General features: G+C 35.7%; 1 protein-coding gene across 2 annotated transcripts in view; it reads right to left on the bottom strand.

Moving 5' to 3' along the window:
* The window catches only part of ANTXR2 (ANTXR cell adhesion molecule 2), a 159,280-nt gene that overhangs the window by 60,419 nt on the left and 76,961 nt on the right, over positions 1-21,900 (bottom strand). For both annotated transcript variants that reach the window (XM_077882636.1, XM_077882637.1), the window contains exons 13-16: positions 8,406-8,450; positions 7,260-7,352; positions 1,473-1,640; positions 834-914 (exon numbers count right to left, since the gene is read on the bottom strand). In XM_077882636.1, coding sequence (XP_077738762.1) covers positions 834-914; positions 1,473-1,640; positions 7,260-7,352; positions 8,406-8,450 — 387 coding nt within the window. The remainder of the gene's footprint in view (positions 1-833; positions 915-1,472; positions 1,641-7,259; positions 7,353-8,405; positions 8,451-21,900) is intronic.

Genomic DNA, 21,900 nt, shown 5'->3' on the forward strand with positions numbered 1-21,900 from the left:
ATACATACATACCAAAGATAACGTTTAATTTATAAATTAAATGCTGTGAGAGAGATTAGCAAAAATGCCTAATAATAAAATCGAAAAATTGTAGTGATATACTGTAATAAAAATTATGTAAATGTGGTTCTCCTCTCAAAATAACTTATCATACTATACCCACACTTCTTGTGATGACATGAGATGATAAAATGTCTGTGTAATGAGAGAAAGTGAGATGAACAATGTAGGCATTGCAATGTGGTGTTAGGCTACGACTGACCTTCTGACCATATGTGGGAAGGATATTACCTGCTTCTGCGCCATGGTTGACTACAGATACCTGAAACTGTGGATAAGGCAGGACTACCAAAAGACACTTTCATCTATTTAAGAAATTAGTTTGCATTAACTGGTGAAGGCATAGAAATATATATTTATACCTGAAGAAATGGAGGCTCTGCATGTTCCCTGGGGCTTGCTGATAGTAAATGGTAGAGAAAGACTCCAACTACAGATCCTCAGTCTGTCCTTCCCACCTGATAAAACCTCAGAATGTAATGTTGTCCAAGTCAAAGGCTGAAGTAATGAGTGTACATATTAAAGTATGTGTACACAGATCATGTTTTTTCCATATTACTTGAGAATGGACTTGTGTTAAACCATAGCTGTAAGATGTATTCTAACAACAGGTAATAATTTATTAAGTGCCCTATGTAATGGGAACTTGCACAAGACAGTAATTCCTTCCCCAAGTGTAATGAGGGCTTTAAATTCTCTTTGATTATTATTTCACTTCCTTCAACATACTGATCCATGCACTGCTCTTTCCCAACATATCCCCACATACAAACCTCATCTCCCTCCTGAGGCCGCATCAAGGAAACACGGTCGTACTGCCGCCGCAACAGAGCCCAGAGTGCATCAAGACGACCCTAAACGGAAACATGCTTTGTAAATCTCTAGGGAACAGATTCCACCTCTACTTATTTAATAAAGAGTTAAAATGAAGACAGTAGTTTTGTTCTCTACTCTCATTTCTTTCCTAAATTAAACAAATAAATAAATAACAAAAGCAGAGGTTCTTGCTGAGAAATAGTCATTAGAATGGATAATGAATGCCTGCTGCTTGATGGACCTCGGTCCTCATGCACACAGCTGGGAGCTGGGGGTAAGCTAAAGAAGTCAGAGTTTCTCTTGTTACAGGTTCTCAGTTAAATCACACAAAATTGGGGTGCCCGGGTGACTCAGCGGTTGAGCGGCTGCCTTTGCCTCAGGTCCTGAAACTGGGGTCCTGGGGTCAAGTCCTGCATCAGGCTCCCAAGAGGAAGCCTGCTTCTCCCTTTGCCTATGTCTCTACCTCTCTCTATATACCTCTCATAAATAAATAAATAAATAAATAAATAAATAAATAAATAAATAAATAAATAAAATCTTTAAAAATAAATACATAAAAAATAAATAAATAAAGCACACAAAATTTACACAATTACCTTAATTGGTGTGTACCACTTTGTCTGAGGAGGCTGGTATGTGGGTTTGGGCCGAGGTGGTCTAGGCCTGACAGGTTCCTCAACTTCTTCAGGAATCTTTACCACAGCATTTTTGGCTTTCTCTAGTCTTGCACCTTCCTCAGTAGATCCTTTATCACCCCAACGAACCTTTAAAACAAAGGGAAAATACTTGTATCCGACATCCAGGGTCCTAGAAGAACAAATTGAGGAGATGGTCCTTTGGTTCACCATCTTGAAGTAAAGAGAGGAGTCATATACTAACTATAAATTCCTCCTCTCCTGAGATTTAGTTAGGTACATTCCCCTTCTAGCTAAGTATGTACCCCTACGTACTGATGGCAGTGGAGGGAATAGATGGTGATGGTGACAATTACTATGTGCCAACTGCACTTAATCCATACAAAAAAAAAAAAAAAATGCAATGAGATAGATAATATAGGTATCCAGTTTTTTTTTCCTTCCAGATGAGGAAACCAAGGCATGGAAAGATGAAGTAATGTGTCCAAAGCCACACAGCTAGCAAGTGACAGGGCAGGGATTTGAACCTTAAATAAGTTAGTAAGTTTCAAATAGGATTACAAATGTATTTTTACATGTATTTTACCAATGTATTTTACACAAAGGAGTAAATTGTTCCTCCCCAATTTATTTCATTAAGTTTGCCTAAGTCAAAAAGTATGACTTAAACATTTAGCCTTTGGAAGTAAAAGAGTTATATATGATTCTTCCTTACTTTTGTAAAACTCGACTTTGTAAAGTAGCTTTCAGTCTTTAGTTCTGATGTATATCGGAGAATGGTTATTCGATTATCAATTTTCCATTGAGGAAGGCAAATCTGAAAAGGCTCCACTTTGAAAAGAAAACTTCAGGGACACCAGAGAATCCCACAAATTTTAGGGTATATCCTTCTCTGAAAACTCTAGACACTGAAAAATCATAGGGTCAAATTACTGTTTTCTTTATTCTTCAATGAACAGGAGTTAAGAGCTAAATGTGATCTCTTTATGGGCATGGGGATAGGATGTGACCACTGGAGAAAGACTTTGTCCAGCCAGGAATGTGGAGAAGTCCTACAAAAACCACAGACGACATGAACAAAGATGACAAAGATAAGGCAAGTGAAGCTCTGCAAAGAAATACGAAGGCCTGTGCAGGACACACTGACTCACCAGAATTAAGTGATTTCCACAAAGGAAAAAAAAATTAAATACTCTGTAAAGCATTTTAATGACCTGAGTTAGTGAGTAGGTGTATGATTACTTTTCATGGAAAGAACTATTCATGGCTTTTTGATAAGGCTTCCTTAGATGTTTTTACCTTTTTTACTACAATTTTAGAATAGGCTTTCCACTTCAAGTGGACCCTGTTGAGTCATTAAAATGTATCTGTATCCTTCAGTGTGATCAGCGGTACTAGAATGTTCTTTATAAGGTTGTTAAAATTGTTTTAAACACCATTAAACCTTTAGAGCTAGTAGTTGGCTTTCTTTCCAGAGAAATAACCTTCTTGTTCCAATCACAGTGTCTTCATCTAGATAAATGAAAACTTCTGAAATCTTTAGATATAGCTAAACTGAGCTCAAAAACTCTAAAACCAGGATATATATCCTGGCAGTTGTGAAGTCTCGATTTTGAGGGAAAACAACAACAATAACAACAAAAAGTTCAGTAAACAAGCAAATGTCGTAACTCAGAAAAATAATTCAGAATAAAAATATAAGTAGATAAGTGTTCAGAAATGGTGGATTTAATATACACACCTCCCCAGCCTACCCTTCATAGTTGATATCATAGAGATAATGGTAATCGTATTCATCCTCCAAGAATCACTGGCACCATTCTCAGATAAAGAACACAAAGTAACCAAACTGGAGTTTTGACTCAGTGTATTTCTAGAGACTCACCCCTTAAAGAACTGTACTCTGAAATAGAGTTGCTAAGGTCTAAAGGAAATTCATTAATTAATTCCTCAGAGTTAGATTCATGAAGTAGCTGTTCCATCATCATTATCACCATCATCACAAACAACACAACAAATAATTCTCACTCAATCCCAAAGTATAAATTACGAAATGATTTATAGATTTTTCCTAAAACTCTCAGAAGCAATTACAGGCATACCTCAGAGATACTGCAGGTTTGGTTCCAAACCACCACAATAAAGCAAATAGCATAATAAATTACTCAAATGAATGTTTTGGTTTCCCAGTGCATATAAATGTTATGTTTGCAGTATGCTGTAGTCTAGTAAGTGTGCAACAGTGTCAGGTCTAAAAAAGACAATGTACATACCTTATTTAAAAAAACACTTTATGGCTAAAAAATTCTAAGTGTCATCTGAGCTTTTAGTAAATGGTAGTCACTGATCACAGATCATCATAGCAAATACAATAACAATGAGTAAGTTTGAAATATTACAAGAATTACCAAGACATGACACAAAGACACGAAGTAAGCAAATGCTGTTGGAAAAATGATGCTGATAGACTTTGCTGCTCAGTGCAGGGTTGCCAGAAACCTTCAATTTGTAAAACAAAAACAAAACAAAAACAAAAACCACAGTATGTGAAGTGCAATAAAGCAGAGTGCAATAAAACAAGGTTTGTCTATAAATATACATACAAGTATACATATGTTTTAATATTTTAGTTTAACCACATTGCAATAGTCAAAAAGGATTAAAAAAAAAAAAAAGAAAAAAAACAAGAATAGGTGCACCTGGGTGGCTCAGTGGCTCAGGTCATGATTTTACGGTCCTGGGATCGAGTCCCACATTGGGCTCACTGCCAGGGAAGTCCCACATTTCCCCCTCTGCCTTTGTCTCTGCCTCTCTGTGTCTCTCAGGAATAAATAAATAAAGTATTTTAAGAAAAAAAAACCAAGAATAAACTGCTAAAGAGAGCTTTAGCAGAATTAATATACCTGTCTTTTTTACAATGGAAAAAAAAAATAAGTGCAAACTTGATAGCTAAACTCTTCCAAGTCTACTTGGCTTCCATAATAAACAATAAAATTCCATAATTTCCAGAGTATATTTAGATGACTTGGAGGTTGTATCATAAAGGAGCAATTTCAGAATTGAGAAAAGAAACAAAAACAGTTTCACACTGAATTGGCAGAAACACACATTTGAAGTCATTAGGTATTGCGGATCAGTTGTGCTAACAGCTGTTATTAACATCAGCTCAGTTCCAGCTTTCTCCAAATTGCCATTACCGTAGCATTTAAATATTTAATTTAAAGGAGGAGTAAGAAAAAAAAAATCTACGTAAAATCCCTATCCTTGCTTAAAATAACATCAGTTACGAAGATTTATTCTGTAATTCAGATGTGCACATAATTTCTATGATTCCATTTATTTTTCCCAGTTAAAGGCACTTTTTTAAGGGAAATACTTTCTAGGTTTAAATAAGTATGTTTTTAAAACAGATGATGTTTTCTATTTTCCCTAAGTTTAAATAAGATCAGACTTGAGAGAACTTAATGATGCTTAATTCTCAATTCAATTTTATGATCTCGATTGTCTTTTTATGTATTGTTTCCCCTTCGTAATGTTCACATTTACTTTCTCATTTTTTTCTCATTCCCATTCCACCATGTTGACCCAATACCATATGCAATGTAGCTAAAATGGTCCAAAGATAAAATGTACCCTAGTTTATTAAAAGTGGGTGAGTCCTTTTCACAGATTTTCTTAAACTGAAAAGGACAGGCAATGTATTTCACATATTAAGAATTAGTCTTGAAACTTGAAATGTGAGTTATTCAAGAAGGTGCACAAGCCCTTTGGCTTTCTTGACCATAAACCAATGTTATTCCTCTAGAAACTCATGGGTATGCTTTTTTTTTCTTTGGAAAGAGATCTCAATCTTCAATACACTGGAATATTGGACTAACAAAAATCTGGCATAACTCCTAGTGCTTTCAGCAGAAATATTATTCTTTAAAGCTCACTTACTAGCATATCATTATCTCATTGTCATGTGGTATTTTACATGTGAAGATTTCAAAATGGAATTAAATTTATTATTTTGAAATCAAAGTAGCGCACGCTCATTGTCAAATGAGTTAGGAAAAAGTAGGGAAATACATAGCACAGATTGAAAATCACTCCACCCAGAGAAAGCTACTAACATTTTGTAGTATATCTTGTCAAGCCTTTTTCCCCTTGCATACAGTTTTTACACATATATTTTGGAATGAGGTGAAATAAATTAAAAAATAAGTTGGGATAGACTATGTTTACATATTCATATGTAACTATTTTATTTACAAGTTTATTTTTCATATATGTAAGATTATCCATCTGCTCTTTCCTCACCCCTCCAAGGGAAACAGAAGGAAAATGGCCTTCAGAATGAAGTTGTCTCAAGCAACTAAAGCCAGACTAGCTATGTTCTCTTGGACTATTTAATATTCTCAATCATCCACATGTGAACACATATGCACTATCTTCTCCAAAAGACAAGTGCAATAGCTCCTAGCACCTGCCTTTTCCGTGGCTTACTAGCAGTGAGGTGTCTCAGGGGTTATTTCAGCAATAAAGTGGCATGCTTTTAAGGAAAGCATGCATTATTTTAAGATCTAATGTGGTCAAGAAAGTGAGAATCACTATCAGATGACTTGAATAACCACTTTGGCAATGATAACCATGTTAAGTAGGTCTGAGCTTCTTCAGAAGAATACTGAAATTCATTCTGAAAAGGGGAAACTCTCCATGGGAATCTGAATTTTATTGAAATGTAGAAAAAAGAGAAAATTTTAACAGTTGTGAGGTGGTTAATTAGCTTACTGATTTTTGCTGGCAGTAATAGGGCAAAGCCCATATGATAGTAGGAGACATGTGCGACGATTGCAGAACACATAAAAAAGTCCTTCTTATCAAGAAGTAAAGTTTGGGCAGCCCAGGTGGCTCAGGGGTTTAGCGCCGCCTTCAGCCCAGGGCGTGATCCTGGAGATTCGGGATGGAGTCCCATGTTGGGTTCCCTGCATGGAGCCTGCTTCTCCCTCTGCCTGTGTCTCTACCTCTCTCTGTGTGTCTCATGAATAAATAAATAAAATCTTAAAAAAAAAAAAAAAAAAAAAAAGAAGTGGGGCAGCCTGGGTGGCTCAGCGGTTTAGCACCACCTTTGGTCCAGGGCCTGATCCTGGGGACCCAGGATCGAGTCCCACGTCAGATATAATATTAAAGTTCAATTTTAATCCACACTTTGAGCCAGTCTCAAAGTTCAATATATTCTATAAATGATATTTAAAATTAATTATGATTGTTCATAAGTGGTAACTAAAAGCTGTAAAAAAATTTTTTTAAATGCGCTTCTTCTACATTTGTGCTAAGATCATACCCATACTACTGAATATTTTAACATTTTTTATCCCTAAATAGTACATAACTATTGGATCTTTTCAAAGACAAGCATTGTTGGTACTTTAAGTGACTGGCTTCTACAAAGTTGATGCTGTCTGCAGTAATTTTTTCCAAAATAGTGAGAAAAACCCTAACTTTGTTTTGCCCTTTAGAGTTCAAATGTCTTATCAATGCAGTTCTTTGACTAATGAAGTCAGTTCTTCTTGGACAGTTTTGAAATGGCCAGGATGATTCCACAGGACAAAAAATTATCCAAAGAAAGACCCAGTGCTAAATAAAATTGGATGGTATTATTACATTCTGAAAAGATCGTGCTGAAAAGCACAATCTCCATGGCTTAACAGTTCTAGAATTACACATTCCAGATTAGCAATTTCTGTTTTTTTAAAAGATACCAACCTCCATTCTTTTAATTCCTCCAACCCCTCGACCACCATAATAGGAAGCATCCACAGTTGGCCATTTCTTGGTAGGCAGAGGTTCTTCTTCCTCCTATGTAGACACAAGTTTTTAAAAATGGGTTTAATTAATTTCTTAAAATACTGTTTAGTCAGAATTAGCTCACATTTAGGGGTGTCCAGGTGGCTCAGTCAGTTAAGCATCTGCCTTGGGTTTAGGTAGTGATCCCAGGGTCCTGGGAGTTGACTTCAGCCTCCAGCTCAGCAGGGAGTCTGCTTCTCCCTCTCCCTCTCCCTCTGTGCACTCTCTCTCTCAAATAAATAAATAAAATATTTTTAAAAAAGAACTAACACACATTTAAACATTTTTTTCTGAATAATGCTATTGATATGGAAGAAATGTAGTAACAACTATATACTGGGCGTTTGGATGTACTTATGCTTATGTGCATAAATTTCAAGTGGAATTCTACAGAATATAAGGACTCCTGCCTTTCCAATTTAAGAATCTCTCTCGTTTCACCAGGTTACCAGAAATTGCTCCTCAACTATGAGCAGCATCATTTGGTTTTTTTCCAATTCTATTCATTATTTCATATTTAAAAAGATAAGACATTAAATTTAGGACAGCATTTCAAAAATCATTTCAAGTATCAACATACATGTTAAGTTAAACTGCAAAAGTGGTACTAAAACAGATTGGCAGTTAAGAGGTTTAGAGAATGCACTACTTCTATAGTTCATGTTGCTAACACAATTCTGGTTAACATATAGAGTAATACAAGAGTAATAATCATTTTGAAGAGAGTATTAATATCATTACACTTCCAGCTTGGATCTTCTAACTTTTTAAAAATAAAATAAGTAACATCAGGACTATTAGTATCTGGATAGCAAAAGTTAAGTAAATCTCTATGCAGTATTGAGCCTCATGGCCAGTGTATATTTATCAGTTTTTGAAGGTCCTATTCATTCCTCCAGCACATGAAAGAAATCATAAGATTAAAAATAACAATTAATTTTCATAAATTCAAAAGTCTAATACATAGGTATCAGAGTTATCTAACAACAAGGTAATTGATCAAATTTGGGGATAGTATGTAAATACAGGAAAAAATATCCACATCACTTCTTAGGCACTATTTACCTGTTTTGGTGCAGGAGGTGGTGGTGGAGGAGGATCCTTGATAACCTGTCCAACAACAACAACAAAAAAATCAAATGTAAAAATTTTGGTGGCATAGGAAGGTGACAGCAAAGATGCATAAAAACAACCAGATTAGTAGCATACTGTGGTAGTGCCAAAGACGTCTCCAGTGAACTTTGTCTCTCAATGGGCATGCCTCTCCCTTTAAATGCAGGCTTGCTTGTATTTTGACTAACTAGTATTGAGATAGAAGTAGTACCTGGTGACTTCTTCAGCTAAGTCAGAAAAAGCTTTTCCATTCTCCTAATATCCTTGGGATACTCACTCTGGAGGAAGCCTGCTGTCATGTCAGGACATGACATGAGACCACCAGGCCAGAAGGAGGAAGAAACCCAGGATAACATTATGGAAAGGCTGGGTGATAGGAGAGGTGCCTGGTCAGCCCCCAGCTATGTCAGTCATCCCAGCTGACGTGACAAACATAGCTTTCTTGGCCCAGGAGGCTTGTCGAACTTTCAAATGATTCCACTACAGCTGCCCCCTGACTGCACACATGTGAGAGAACCCCCAGAGAATCTCCTAGCTGAGCCAGTCTCCACAGAACCGTGAAGACACTAAATTGTTTGAAGACACTAGGTTGCAGGGTGGTTTGGTAGGCACTGCTAGATAACAATTCACAAAACTCCTTCATTCATTTTATCTTTATGCCATAGACATATTACTACCTTTATTTTTCAGGTGAATAACAAGACCAAAATTGTCAAATACCTTGCACAAAGTTTCACTAAATTGTTCTTCTAATGTCCAAATGCAAACATTTTCCACTAGATTACCACGTCCCTTCAAACGGAGCAGGAATTTACTACTGAAATCTGCCTTCTAAGACTCATTGACTTTTTCATAAATTTTTTTAAAGATTTTATTTATACATGATAGACATAGAGGGAGAGAGAGGAGGCAGAGACACAGGCAGAGGGAGAAGCAGGCTCCATGCCGGGAGCCCGATGCGGGACTTGATCCCGAGACTCCAGGATCACGCCCTGGGCCAAAGGCAGGCGCTAAACCGCTGAGCCACCCAGGCGTCCCATCTTTTTCATAAATTTACAAGGTACAAGTTAACTTGCTTTGCAAGAGATGATAGAGAAACTAACTTATTTTCTTTCCTACCCCTTAATCTAGAAGTAAAACAACTTTTTAACCAAGATCCTTTTCTATGACTCATTACTCAATATATTCTTTCATGAAATTGTAGATGTGGCTGATTCTTTATGTGAGAAGAATGAAGCCTGAGATCTAATCTTAAAGACCTCTATCAGCACTGGGGTAGCTAACCCTTCACATCATCATAATTAAAATTATTGACCAGGAGTACCTGCATGGCTTAAACATCCAACTTGATTTTTGCTCAGGTCATGATCTTAGGGTTATAAAATCAAGCCCTGTGTGAGGCTCTGTGTTAGGTGTGGAGCCTGCTTAAGATTCTCTCTCCCTGGGGCACCTGGGTGGCTCGGTGGTTGAGCATCTGCCTTTGACTCAGGGCGTGATCCAGGAGTCCCGCATTGGGCTCCTTGCATGGAGCCTACTCTCCTCCCTCTGCCTGTATCTCTGCCTCTTTCTGTGTCTCTCATGAATAAATAAATAAAATCTAAAAAACAAAACAAAAACAAAAACCTCTTTTCCTTCTGCCCTCCCCCAAATTAAAAAAAAGTAAAAGAAAACTATTGATCACGTGCCAATGGCTTCTAATAATTCAAGTATACATCCAAGTCTCTAGTTTAAAGAAAATTTTTTTAAAAATTTAACTGCTTCACTTTAATGTCAAATGATTCAATTATGTTTTAAAATTTTCAAAAGTTTAATAAAACAATAATTTTGAAAATGAATATTATCAAATAATTGTTATTACTATTTAGGTATGCTACTATAATCATGGATGTGTTTTTATTTTTTATTTATTTTTAATAGTACTTTTTTAATTTTTAAAATTTATATTATTAAATTTAAGTTCAAGTTAGTTAACATATAGTGTAATATCGGTTTCAGGGATAGACTTTAGTGATTTATCACTTACATATAACACCCAGTGCTCATCCCAATAAGTGTCCTCCTTAATGCCCATCACCTATTTAGCCTGCCCCCCTACCACCCTCCCGTCCAGCAAGTCTGTTTGTTCCTTATTTTTAACAATCTCTTATGGCTTTCCTCCCTATCAGATGTTTTTATCTTTCTTTCCCTTCCTCTGTGTTCATCCATTTTGTTTCTTAAATTCCATATATGAATGAAATCATATGATACTTGTTTTTCATGGACTGATTTATTTTGCTTAGCATAATACACTCCAGTTCCATCCATACTTACAAATGGTAAGATTTAATTCTTTTTGATTGCAGTGTGTGTGTGTGTGTGTGTGTGTGTGTGTGTGTGTGTATCCATTCATCAGCTGATGGACATCTGGGATCTTTCTGTAATTTAGCTCTTGTTGATAGTGCTGCATAAACATTGGGGATCATGTGCATATTTGAGTCAGCATTTTTGTATCCCTTGGATAAATATCCAATAGTGCAATTGCTGGTTCAGAGCATAGTTCTATTTTTAACTTTTTGAGAAACCTCCATACTGTTTTCCAGAGTGGCTGCACCAGTTTGCATTCCCACCAACAGTGCAAAAGGGTTCCCCTTTCTCCACATCTTCACCAACATCTATTGTTTCCTATGTTGTTAATTTTAGCCATTCTGACTGGTATAAGTTGGTATCTCATTGTGGCTTTCATTTGTATTTCCCTAATGATGAGTGATGTTGAAAATCTTTTCATGTGTCTATTAGCCATTTGGATGTCTTCTTTGGAAAAGTGTCTATTCATGTCTTCTGCCCATTTCTTAACCAGATTATTTGGGGTATTGAGTTTGATAAGTTCTATATAGATTTTGGACATTAGATATGTCATTTGCAAATAACTTCTCCCATTCTGAAGGTTGCCTTTTTGTTTTGTTGATTGTTTCCTTTGCTGTGCAGAAGCTTTTTATTTTGATGAAGTCCCAATAGTTCATTTTTGCTTTTGTTTCTCTTCCCTCTGGAGATGTATCTATTAAAAAGTGCCTCCAGCACAGGTCAAAGAGGTTGCTGCCTGTTTTCTCCTCTGGGATTTTGATGGTTACCTATCTTACATTTAGGGTCTTTCATCCATTTTGAATTTATTTTTGTGTGTGATGTAAGTTTTCCCAACACCAGTTGTTGAGGAGATTGTTGTCTTTTTTTTTTTTTTTTCCATTTGATATTCTTTCCTGCTTTGTTGAAGATTAGTTAGCCATGTTTCTGTAGGTCCACCTCTGGGTTCTTTGTTCTGTTCTACTGATCTATGTGTCTGTTTTTTGCCAGTACCATACTATCTTAAAGTGAAGAATTATAATACCTCCTGCTTTGCTTTGCTTTTTTCAATATGGCTTTGGCTATTCAGGATCTTTCTGGTTCCATACAAATTTTAGAATTATTTGTTCTAGCTTTGTGAAATGAGCTGGTGTTATTTTTATAGGGATTGCAGAGAATGTGTAGATTTCTTTGGGTACTATAGACATTTTAACAATATTTATACTTCCAATCCCAGAGTATGGAATGTTTTTCCAGTTCTTTGTGTCATCTTCAATTTCTTTCATAAGTGTTCTATAGTTTCCAACACAGATCTTTTACCTCTTTGACTAGGTTTATTCCTAGGTATCTTATGATTTTTGGTGCAACTGCAAATGGGATAATTCCTTGATTTCTCTTTCTGCTGCTTCATTATTGACATATAGAAATACAACAGATTTCTGTACATTGATTTTATGTCCTGTAACTTTGCTGAATTCGTGTATCAGTTCTAGTAATTTTTTGATACTCTTTCAGGTTTTCTACATGAGTATCATGTCATCTGCAAATAGTGAAAGTTTGACTTCTTCCTTGCCAATTTGGGTGCCTTTTGTTTTTTTTAATTTTTATTGTCTGATTGCTGAGGCTAGAACTTCCAGTATTATGTTGAACAACAGTGGTGATAATGGATGTCCCTGACCTTAATGGAAAAGCTCTCAGTTTTTCCTCATTGAGGATGATATTAGCTGTGGGTCTTTTGTATATGGCCTGTATGATGTTGAGATATTTTCCTTCTATCTCTACTTTCCAGAGGGTTTTTATCAAGAAAGAATGCTGTATTTTTGTCAAATGCTTTTTCTACATCTATTGAGAAGATCAAACGGTTTTTTTCCCTTTCTTTTATTAATGTAGTGTATCACATTGTTGATTTGTGGATGTTGAACCACCCCTGTAGCCCAGGAATAAATCCCACTTGATCATGGTGAATAATCCTTTATACTGTTGGATTCGATTAGCTAATATCTTGAGAACTTTTGCATCCATGTACATCAGGGATATTGGTCTATAATTCTTTTTAGTCAGGTCTTTGTCTAGTTTTGGAATTAAGGTACTGCTGGCCTTATAGAATGAGTCTGGAAGTTTTCCCTCCATTTCTATTTTTTTGGTACAGCTTCAGAAGAATAAGTATTAATTCTTCTTTAAGTGTTTGGTAGAGTTCTTCTGGGAAGTCATCAGGCCCTAGATCCTTGTTTGTTAGGAGATTTTTGATTACTGCTTCAATTTCTTTGCTGGTTATGTGTCTGTTCAAATTTTCTATTTCTTTCTCTTTCAGTTGTGGTAGTTTAAATGTTCCTAGGAATTCATCCATTTCTTCCAGATTGCCCGATTTGTTGGCATATAATTGCTCATAATATTATCTTATAATTGTTTGTATTTCTAAGGTGTTGGCTTTGATCTCTGCTCTTTCATTTGTGCTTTTATTTATTTGGGTCCTTTCTCTTTTCTTTTTGATAAGTCTGGATAGGAGTTTATCAATTTTCTTAATTCTTTCAAAGAATTAGCTCCTAGTTTCATTGATCTGTTCTATTTGATTTCTACATCATTTATTTCTGCTCTAATCTTAATTCTTTCCCTTCTTCTGCTGGTTTTATGCTTTATTTGCTGTTCTTTTTCCAGCTCCTTTAGGTGTAAGGTAAGGTTGTATATTTTAGACTTTTCTTGTTTCTTGAATAAGGCCTGTATTGCTATATACTTCCCTCTTAGGATGACCTTTGCTGCATCCCAAAGGTTTTGGACTGTTGTGTTTTCATTTTCATTTGCTTTCATGTATTGTTTTTTCTTTAATTTCCTGGTTGATCCATTCATTCTTTGGTAGGATGTTCTTTAACCTCCATGGATTTGTGGTCTTTCCAATTTTTTTTTTCTTGTGGTTGACTTCAAGTTTTATAGCATTGTGGTCTGAAAATATGCATGGTATGATCTCCATCATTTTGTACTGGTCAAGACCTGATTTGTGACCCAGTATATATGATCTGTCTGGAGAATATTCCATGTGCACTCAAAAAGAATGTGTACTCTGCTGCTTTAGGATGAAATACTCTGAAAATATCTGTTAAGTCTATCTGGTGCAGTGTGTCATTCAAAGTCAATGTTTCCTTGCTGATCCTTCTGCTTAGATAATCTGTCCATTGCTGTGAGTGAGATGTTAAAGTTCCCTACTATTATTGGATTATTATCAAGGAGTTTCTTCGAGTTTGTTATTAATTTATTTATATATCTGGCTGCTCCCAAGTTGGAGCAGCCAGATATATACAATTGTTAGATCTTATTGGATAGACACCTTTATTATGATATAGTGCCCTTCTTCAGCTCTTATTACAGTCTTTGGTTTAAAATCTAGTTTGTCTGATATAAGTATGCCTACTCCAGCTTTCTTCTGATGCCCATTAGCATGACAGAAAGGTTCTCCACCCTATCACGTTCAATCTGGAGGTGTCTTTGGGTCTAAAATGAGTCTCTTGTAAGCAGCTAATTGATGGGTCTTGTTTTTTTATCCATTCCAATACTCTATCTCTTTTGATTGGAGGATTCAGGCCACTTACATTCAGAGTAATTATTGATAGGTATGAACTTAGTGCCATTGTATTACCTATAAAGTCACTGTTCTGTAGATTATCTCTGTTCCTTTCTAGTTTTTGTTGCTTTTGGTGTCTCTTTCCTGCTGAAAGGGTCCCTCTTAGTATTTCTTGCATTGGATATGTTTTTAAAAGACTGCCCTTCTTTTAAAGATATATGCTGGGCAGCCCTGGTGGCGCAGCGGTTTAGCGCCGCCTGCAGCCCGGGGTGTGATCCTGGAGGCCCGGGATCGAGTCCCACGTCGGGCTCCCTGCATGGAGCCCGCTTCTCCCTCTGCCTGTGTCTCTGCCTCTCTCTCTCTCTCTCTGTCTCTCATGAATAAATAAATAAAATCTTTTAAAAAAAATAAATAAAGATATATGCTTAAAATCTTTCATATGAAATGATATGATTCTGATATTTCACCAAAATAATTTGGGGTGGGTAGGCGGAGCGGATTATAGATGAAATAAAATTAGCCATAAACTGAGAATCATTGAAGTTGAAAGAGACAGGAGGGAATTCACTATTTTAGACTGTCTCTTTGTACATGTTTGAAATTTTCCATACTGAAAGGTTTTAAAAATGTAATGCTATTGATAGTGTTTAGAGAACTCTTAATTTTATGTATAATATTTCATTGTTCAAATTATACTTTGGATCTAAATCTCTGACAGATCCAATCTCCACAAAGATGTGACTAGACATCTAGTCATTTAGTTAGACTACACATCAAGACATTTAGTTAGACTAAATTTCTAACTCATTCAAAAGTTTCAGTGCTACTAATAATGCCACTATTTCTATTCAGCCCTTTTATTTAATTCAACTTTATCAATAAACATAAAATTTCCATTCTTTATAGCCATTTTGAAAGATTAAAAAAAAAAACTGAACTTTTATAATTAGCCCAGAAATAAATGCCAGTGGGGGATTAAGATTTAAAATAATGCTGTAGTAAAATAAAATAAAGATTATTAAGCTACAGGTGTATTTCCTTTATAGAAAGGAAGTACCTCTCACATCATTATCAAACTGCACGTCCAAACTCAGTCAGTGAAAACCAGATCTATCAATATTTCATACTCAAAGGGATCATAAAGGCCAACTCTTCTTTCCTGTTTCTTTGAAGGAAATTATTCCTTCTAGTTGCAGTCTCAGAATGTTCACATCTATAATTTCTTCTTCTTATCTAAATGACTTTACCAAATTATTTACCATATCCAATAGATTCTTTGAAATATTTCTCTCTTTCTCTCTCTCTCTCTTTCTCCCTCACCTTCCTACCCCAGAACTCCCCTCAATCTTCCCAATGCACATAAGATTCCTTTCATATGCATAAATGCCCCATTTGTTCCCTAGCATCTATCAGAGTTGATCATTTTTAACTAGCTCCACAAAAGTGTAATTTCCATGAGTAGGAAATTTACATCTGCTTTGTTGCTCACTGTACTCCCAGGACTTAGTTAAGTGTCTGGCACAAAGTGGATTATCTATTTTGGAAGGAAGGAAGGAAGGAAGGAAGGAAGGAAGGAAGGAAGGGGTAGAGAGGAGAGAAAAAGGATGGAGGTGAAAAAGGGAGAAAAAAGAGGGAGGAAGGGACAAAGAGAGAGAGGGAAGAAGGAAGGAAGGAGAGGAAGAACAAGGGAAGAAGGAAGACTTCTTTGCATTCTATTCCCACTATTACCACCTAAAAGCATAAACTCATAATTCTTTGGACCTTAAAAATATCTAGTACATTTTTCAACTTCTCCAATTCATATTCAATCAAAACTTCAATATTCTGAAAACGTTCCACCAAGTTGTAGTCCAACTATGTTTTAATTCCTGTAATAAAGAGAAATTCACTACCTCACAAAGCAATTCATTCCATTGGCAAGGAATTCACATCATTGGAAAGATTTTCCCCCAAAAGAAGCCAAAGTTTCTGTAGTTTCCACTCTTTAGTCCTGATCCTAGGATGTGAACACACACACACACGCACACACACACACACACACACACACACACAAACTAATCTTTCTTCCAGAAGAGAGCAGTTTCTATTTTTGAATACTAGGATAATAACTGTGTAACTACTGAGCCCTGCTCATCTGGAAACTAAACATCACTACTATTTCTCATGCAATGGTCCTAAGTTATTTGGTCATCTTAGTCCATTTCTTTAGTACACATTCATTTGGTCAATATCTCTACAGGGGTTTAAGGAAGTGATAATAGCATTTTATGTGTAGCCATGCCATTATAAGTAAATGTATGGTACTCAGACCAAACAGATGCACCTCCATTAGTCTTTACTTCTATTCTACACATTTTAAGTAATAACACACTGATAACATTGATTGATAGTCGATAATTATCAAAGCTTTTTTGGCACCAAAATCCACACACTCTACTTACTTAAACTAGACATTTATCTTATTTTTCTATATCGAACCCATCCCTCATTCTAACCTGTATAATCAGGTATATTTTCCTAACAGAAGCCTAATTGTTTTCTTCTCAAAATGGGTCAATGGGTCCAATGACCACAATTGAAATCAATGAATTACTGATTTTTATTATAAGCTCCTTACAAATCATGTTTCTACTCTTAATTTTGCAGATTACCTTAAGTGCTCTCTGGAGTTCTTTCACTTGAAAAAGAACAAGGTACATCCTTCATTTCACTAAATCTGAGCACAATGTATCTGGACTCATTTTCATTTTCTTGTGAGGATTTCAAATTTACTCTGCTTATTACCTGTACATTTTGTACCAGTTTGTACAAGTATGTATTAGTATGTATTTCTGAGAACATAAACAGTATATCCCCAATCTGGTTCTATATTATATCCTCCTGAAAATTACTGAACATCTTCCTCCATGACTCATCCTTTATGTCATACTTGTCATACTCATTATCCTGCATAGCATCTAGAATTAGCATTGATATAGGCAAATGAATTTCAATTTAAAATCCTCATATAATATGGGGTGCCTGGGTGGTGTAGTTGGTTAAGCATCTGACTCTTGATTTCAGCCCAGGTCTTGATCTCAGGGTTGTGAGTTCAAGCCCTGCGTTGGAGCCCACTTAAAAATAAAAAAATAAAATAACCTAAGTCCTCATATGACCACTATTGACAAACTCACAACAGGATAATAAAAGACACCTTTGCATTTATTCCCTTTACTAGAGACTCTTTATCTGGTAACATAAGCCACAACCTGGAAAACCAAAGCTCTTTTACAGCACATTTATATGACCAGTTCTTCTATACTCATTGTTCAAATGTCTCAGTATGATGTAGTTTTGCCATCATACCCTATCTAGAAACATCCCTTTATAAGTATCTCTACTCTAGAAAAAGTAAAGATCCTTTTGCTTGCCCCAAATAAAATGACCATTTCCATGTTAAGTCCCATCCAACCTTCAGAGAACTGTTCCCCCAACCTCCTACTGCTTTATCTAGAAGCTCAAAAACTTCTAAAATATAAATGTTGCTGCACTGTTGAATCATTCATGCTTCATTAACTTGGACTTAGATGTTTATTTGGGAATTTCAATTATCCCTTAAGAATGTAGATTTCTTAAGGGCAATAATCATTTTTCCTTCTTTATAAGTATCACCAGTGCCTAATAAAGTGCTCTGAAAATAGCAGATACTAAAAAATATGATTGACAATGACTTGAAGGAACTAGCTGAGAATGTTCACAAAGACTCATAGCCAGCCTCTAAATTTAAAGAAAAATACTGAGAAAAAATATATAAATGATAAACAGATAGATATAGGTTCCCATGAAACTAAAATATTGTTAGTTTCAAAGAAAATGAAGCATCAAATTTCTCTTTCAACCAATAAAATCAGAGAATTAATCAACTCAATGGCAGATGGGAAGTCATAGACCATCTTAAGTTTCTTCATCTAGGAAATAAATTTGATTAATTGTAGGTCATTTCTAACATAAAAATTCGGATAGAACATTAAAAAAATACATATCACAATTTTTCCACCAGGTCTTTTGATTCTATGCCTTCTCATAATTACGCAGGCCATGTATCAATATACATTTGTATTCACCTTATTCCAGAAAAGAATATTAGGGTCATTTTTTCCAATAATATCTAATTAATATTATGTATGACTAAATGAATGACTTATTATGAGTTTAAATTGACTTTGAATTCTAGCAAGTATATTTTCTACATTGTTAACAATGGAAACACAGCCCTTAAAACCACATCTAAATCAAATTTTGATCAAGTAAATCAAAGGACACAGCCACCATCACAACAAACAGCTAAGGCTAAACCTTAAGAAACTGAACCAGAACCAAGGGTCATCTCTGTGCTGTAATTTATTACTATTAACAGTAATCATCATTTATTGTTGCTGCTCTATGTCACAAACATTTCTCTTATTCTCCTAATGGCCCTGTGAAGTTACTATACTTACCCCCATTTTAAATATTAAGAGGAGGGAGACTCTAATTTCAATAACTTGCCCAAGGATATACAAAGAGAAAACAGAATTAGGACTCAAATCCAGGACCCAGGTCCATCTATCTCCAAACTCTGAGTTTACCTTCTTCTGCTAAATGACATCCGTCTTTTTTTTTTTTTTTTAAGATTTTATTTATTTATTCATGAGAGACACAGGGAAAGAAAGAGAGGCAGAGACACAGGCAGAGGGAGAAGCAGGCTCCATGCAGGGAGCCTGATGCGGGACTCGATTCCAGGTCTCCGGGATCACGCCCTGGGCCAAAGGCGGCGCTAAACCACCGAGCCACCTGGGCTGCCCAAATGACATCCTTTTAAAATAAGGTTTGAACTGCAAAGGGAAAGGATATAAAAGAAAAGGCCAAAGATGTATTGAGTAGTTAATCATTGCTAGGATGAAAAAAATAATAATAATTGCTAGAATGCATGAATGGATGGATAGATGGATGAATGGGTGGATGGATGAATAAGTAGGTAGGTAGAAATAGGTAGGTAGGTAGGTAGATAGACAAATAGATATAGATATAGATAGAGTTTGATTTAAAGCTTATACTATGAAAGATGGAGATTATCATTCCCACTTTATAGAGACATAACTTGTTAATTAATATGCCCAACATCACTGACCTAGAAATGTTGGAACAGGAAATAAAATGATTTTTATGTGATGTTTCAAAATGTTCCTCTCTCCACTCTACTGCGGGCCTCATAAGTAACAAAAAAGGATGAAAATAATCTGAATCCATTTGGCTCAAAAGTCAAAATGGAAAAAATCTGTGTCCAACTGATATTCCTGCATTTCAGCAAAACCAGTGCAGGAAAAAAAGGAAACCTTACTGTCAGTGTAAATACTTTAAAAATAACAGTCATGAGAATCCCATTCTTGTACTAAATAGTGCAAGAACACATCCATTTCAGAAAAGGATGTATTCATATGCACCATATTTTATGAGAATTTGCAGATTTTAAAAGGCATAATATTGCCTAGTTGCCAGGATTTTTTCCACTTAGCATCCTTTAGTTCTGTATTGAAGATTCTGGAAAACACTTTCACCACTTTATGAACCATATGTAGAGTTTGATTCTCCTCCAATTTTTTTTTCATTTGTTATTATCATCATCAGGGAGGATTACATCTCATCTACTTAGCTGCTAGAATGAAGATTTCAGTTTGGAGGAGAGCCGATTTCTTAAAAAAAAAAAAAAAAGTTAGCTGCTTCAGGCAACAGTCCTTTTGATCTGCTCATTAACACTTTTCAAATGTTCGAGTGATGTGGGCATTCTTTGTGCTAGAAAATGTCAGCATTGCAGCCTGCAGCCAGCTTGATGCAATCATATGTTCCAATATTCAGAAAAGAGTGAAAAGAACTGTCAACAGTGAACTGCCTTGGATTAAAAAAAAAAAAAAAAAAGACACTGTACAATGCCTGTAGATCAAGTAGTGTTTCAGGACGGATTCTTGCCAGTGACAAAAACAAATGCCCAATTTATCAGCAATGTCATCTAAGTGACTAAGAGCCCACACAATAAAGAAGTCACTCTTAATGTTTAGAAAAATTTGTTTGAAATATGTGGGTCTTCTTTTCGGCTTCCCTTTTCTTTTTGATAAGATCAGAGAGCAAGTGTAGTGCCTTTCCTCTGAAGTGCGTAAACAAAGTTCTCTTACATTAGTATTTGGGAAGTTTTCTTCTGAATTTCACAAAGTTAGATGCTTTCATCATCTAGATCAAAATATGGTCTGAACTATCTCATCCTCCCTCTCCCTTCCTCCTTGACAGGCTCATCAGTGATCAAAGATTCCTACTTTGAACAAATAAATGGTGGGAGGTCTGGACAATAAATATAATTTAAAATGCCAAATGGGGACTGGGAAGAACAGTGTGAGCGTATATTCTGCCAAGAGTGAAGGAAAGGTCCTGCTGGCAAAGCAAATAAACTAAGACTCAGAAGAGTTCGATACCCTGTTTTGCAAATGGTGTTCTGTTGGAAAACATCACCATGGAAGCAGTAAGTACTAACAGCACACTCCATTTCAAGGAGGCAATCAAACATAAATCATTTTAATTAATGGTACAAGGAAGGCATATTAAAATTTAAATCACTTCTGTTTTATTGTGCATTCCCCCAAAAATCAGGCTACACTCAAAGTAACTCAATAAAGGCACCAAGAGCCCTCCTCAACAATAAAAAACAAGTGCAGTATAGAAGTATTATTACTATTTAGAAAGAACAGCACAGCTGTTGCTGGCTAAGAAAATGATTCCGTGGAGTTCCAGTCAGATATATCCTCATCATGAAAGCTCAACTTACTTATAAGCAAATTGGGCTTTAAAAAGATAACTTTTTAAAATTGTTTTTTAAATTAAGATTTATGAGATCTTTATGTAATGTCTTAAACGCACCAAGGAAAAATGAGCTTGCAATTTTCCCTCGAGGTTGGAGAACTTTGGCCAAGGATGCTAGAGCAAAGTGAACATTTATCATTTCCGGCATATTCAGATATTTATCTGCAGCTGTATAACACACTCTAATTGACAACATTCCAGAAAGCCTTTGTTTGCCACCTCATTAGCCTTACATCTGTAATTCTGCAGAGTGTCTGGTTATGCCAAATGATACAGCTATAGGACTGTCATTCTGCCATCCTGATAGTAAAACAAATCTGCCATAAACTCAACATACCTTCTAAGCTAAACAATGATGAAAACATCCATATTTTCTAATATTTCACTCATGATTCAGTACATGATAAGTTTTTTTTTAACCTCTCCTGCCCCCATTTTTAACTTAAGGAAAAAGGAAGGATGCAGCTGATGTCTTTGTTAACGAAAAGCAGCTGTAAAGGATGGATATGAGGATCCTCAATAAGCAGTATACAGACTCTTCAACAGATGGTGAGAAATAACTTCACACAAAAAATGAGAACTTTTCCCCTTATGGAATAGTTTGCAAACTCAACACACTCTATAATTCACTAATGATAGTGCCTAAAAATGTCTGCTTTGCATGAGGGCTCTTTTACTATGATTATTACTAGATCAAGTCTTCCAGCTATC

Source organism: Canis aureus, chromosome 33 (assembly GCF_053574225.1).
Source record: "Canis aureus isolate CA01 chromosome 33, VMU_Caureus_v.1.0, whole genome shotgun sequence".
In the NCBI taxonomy this organism is placed as follows: Eukaryota; Metazoa; Chordata; class Mammalia; order Carnivora; family Canidae; genus Canis; species Canis aureus.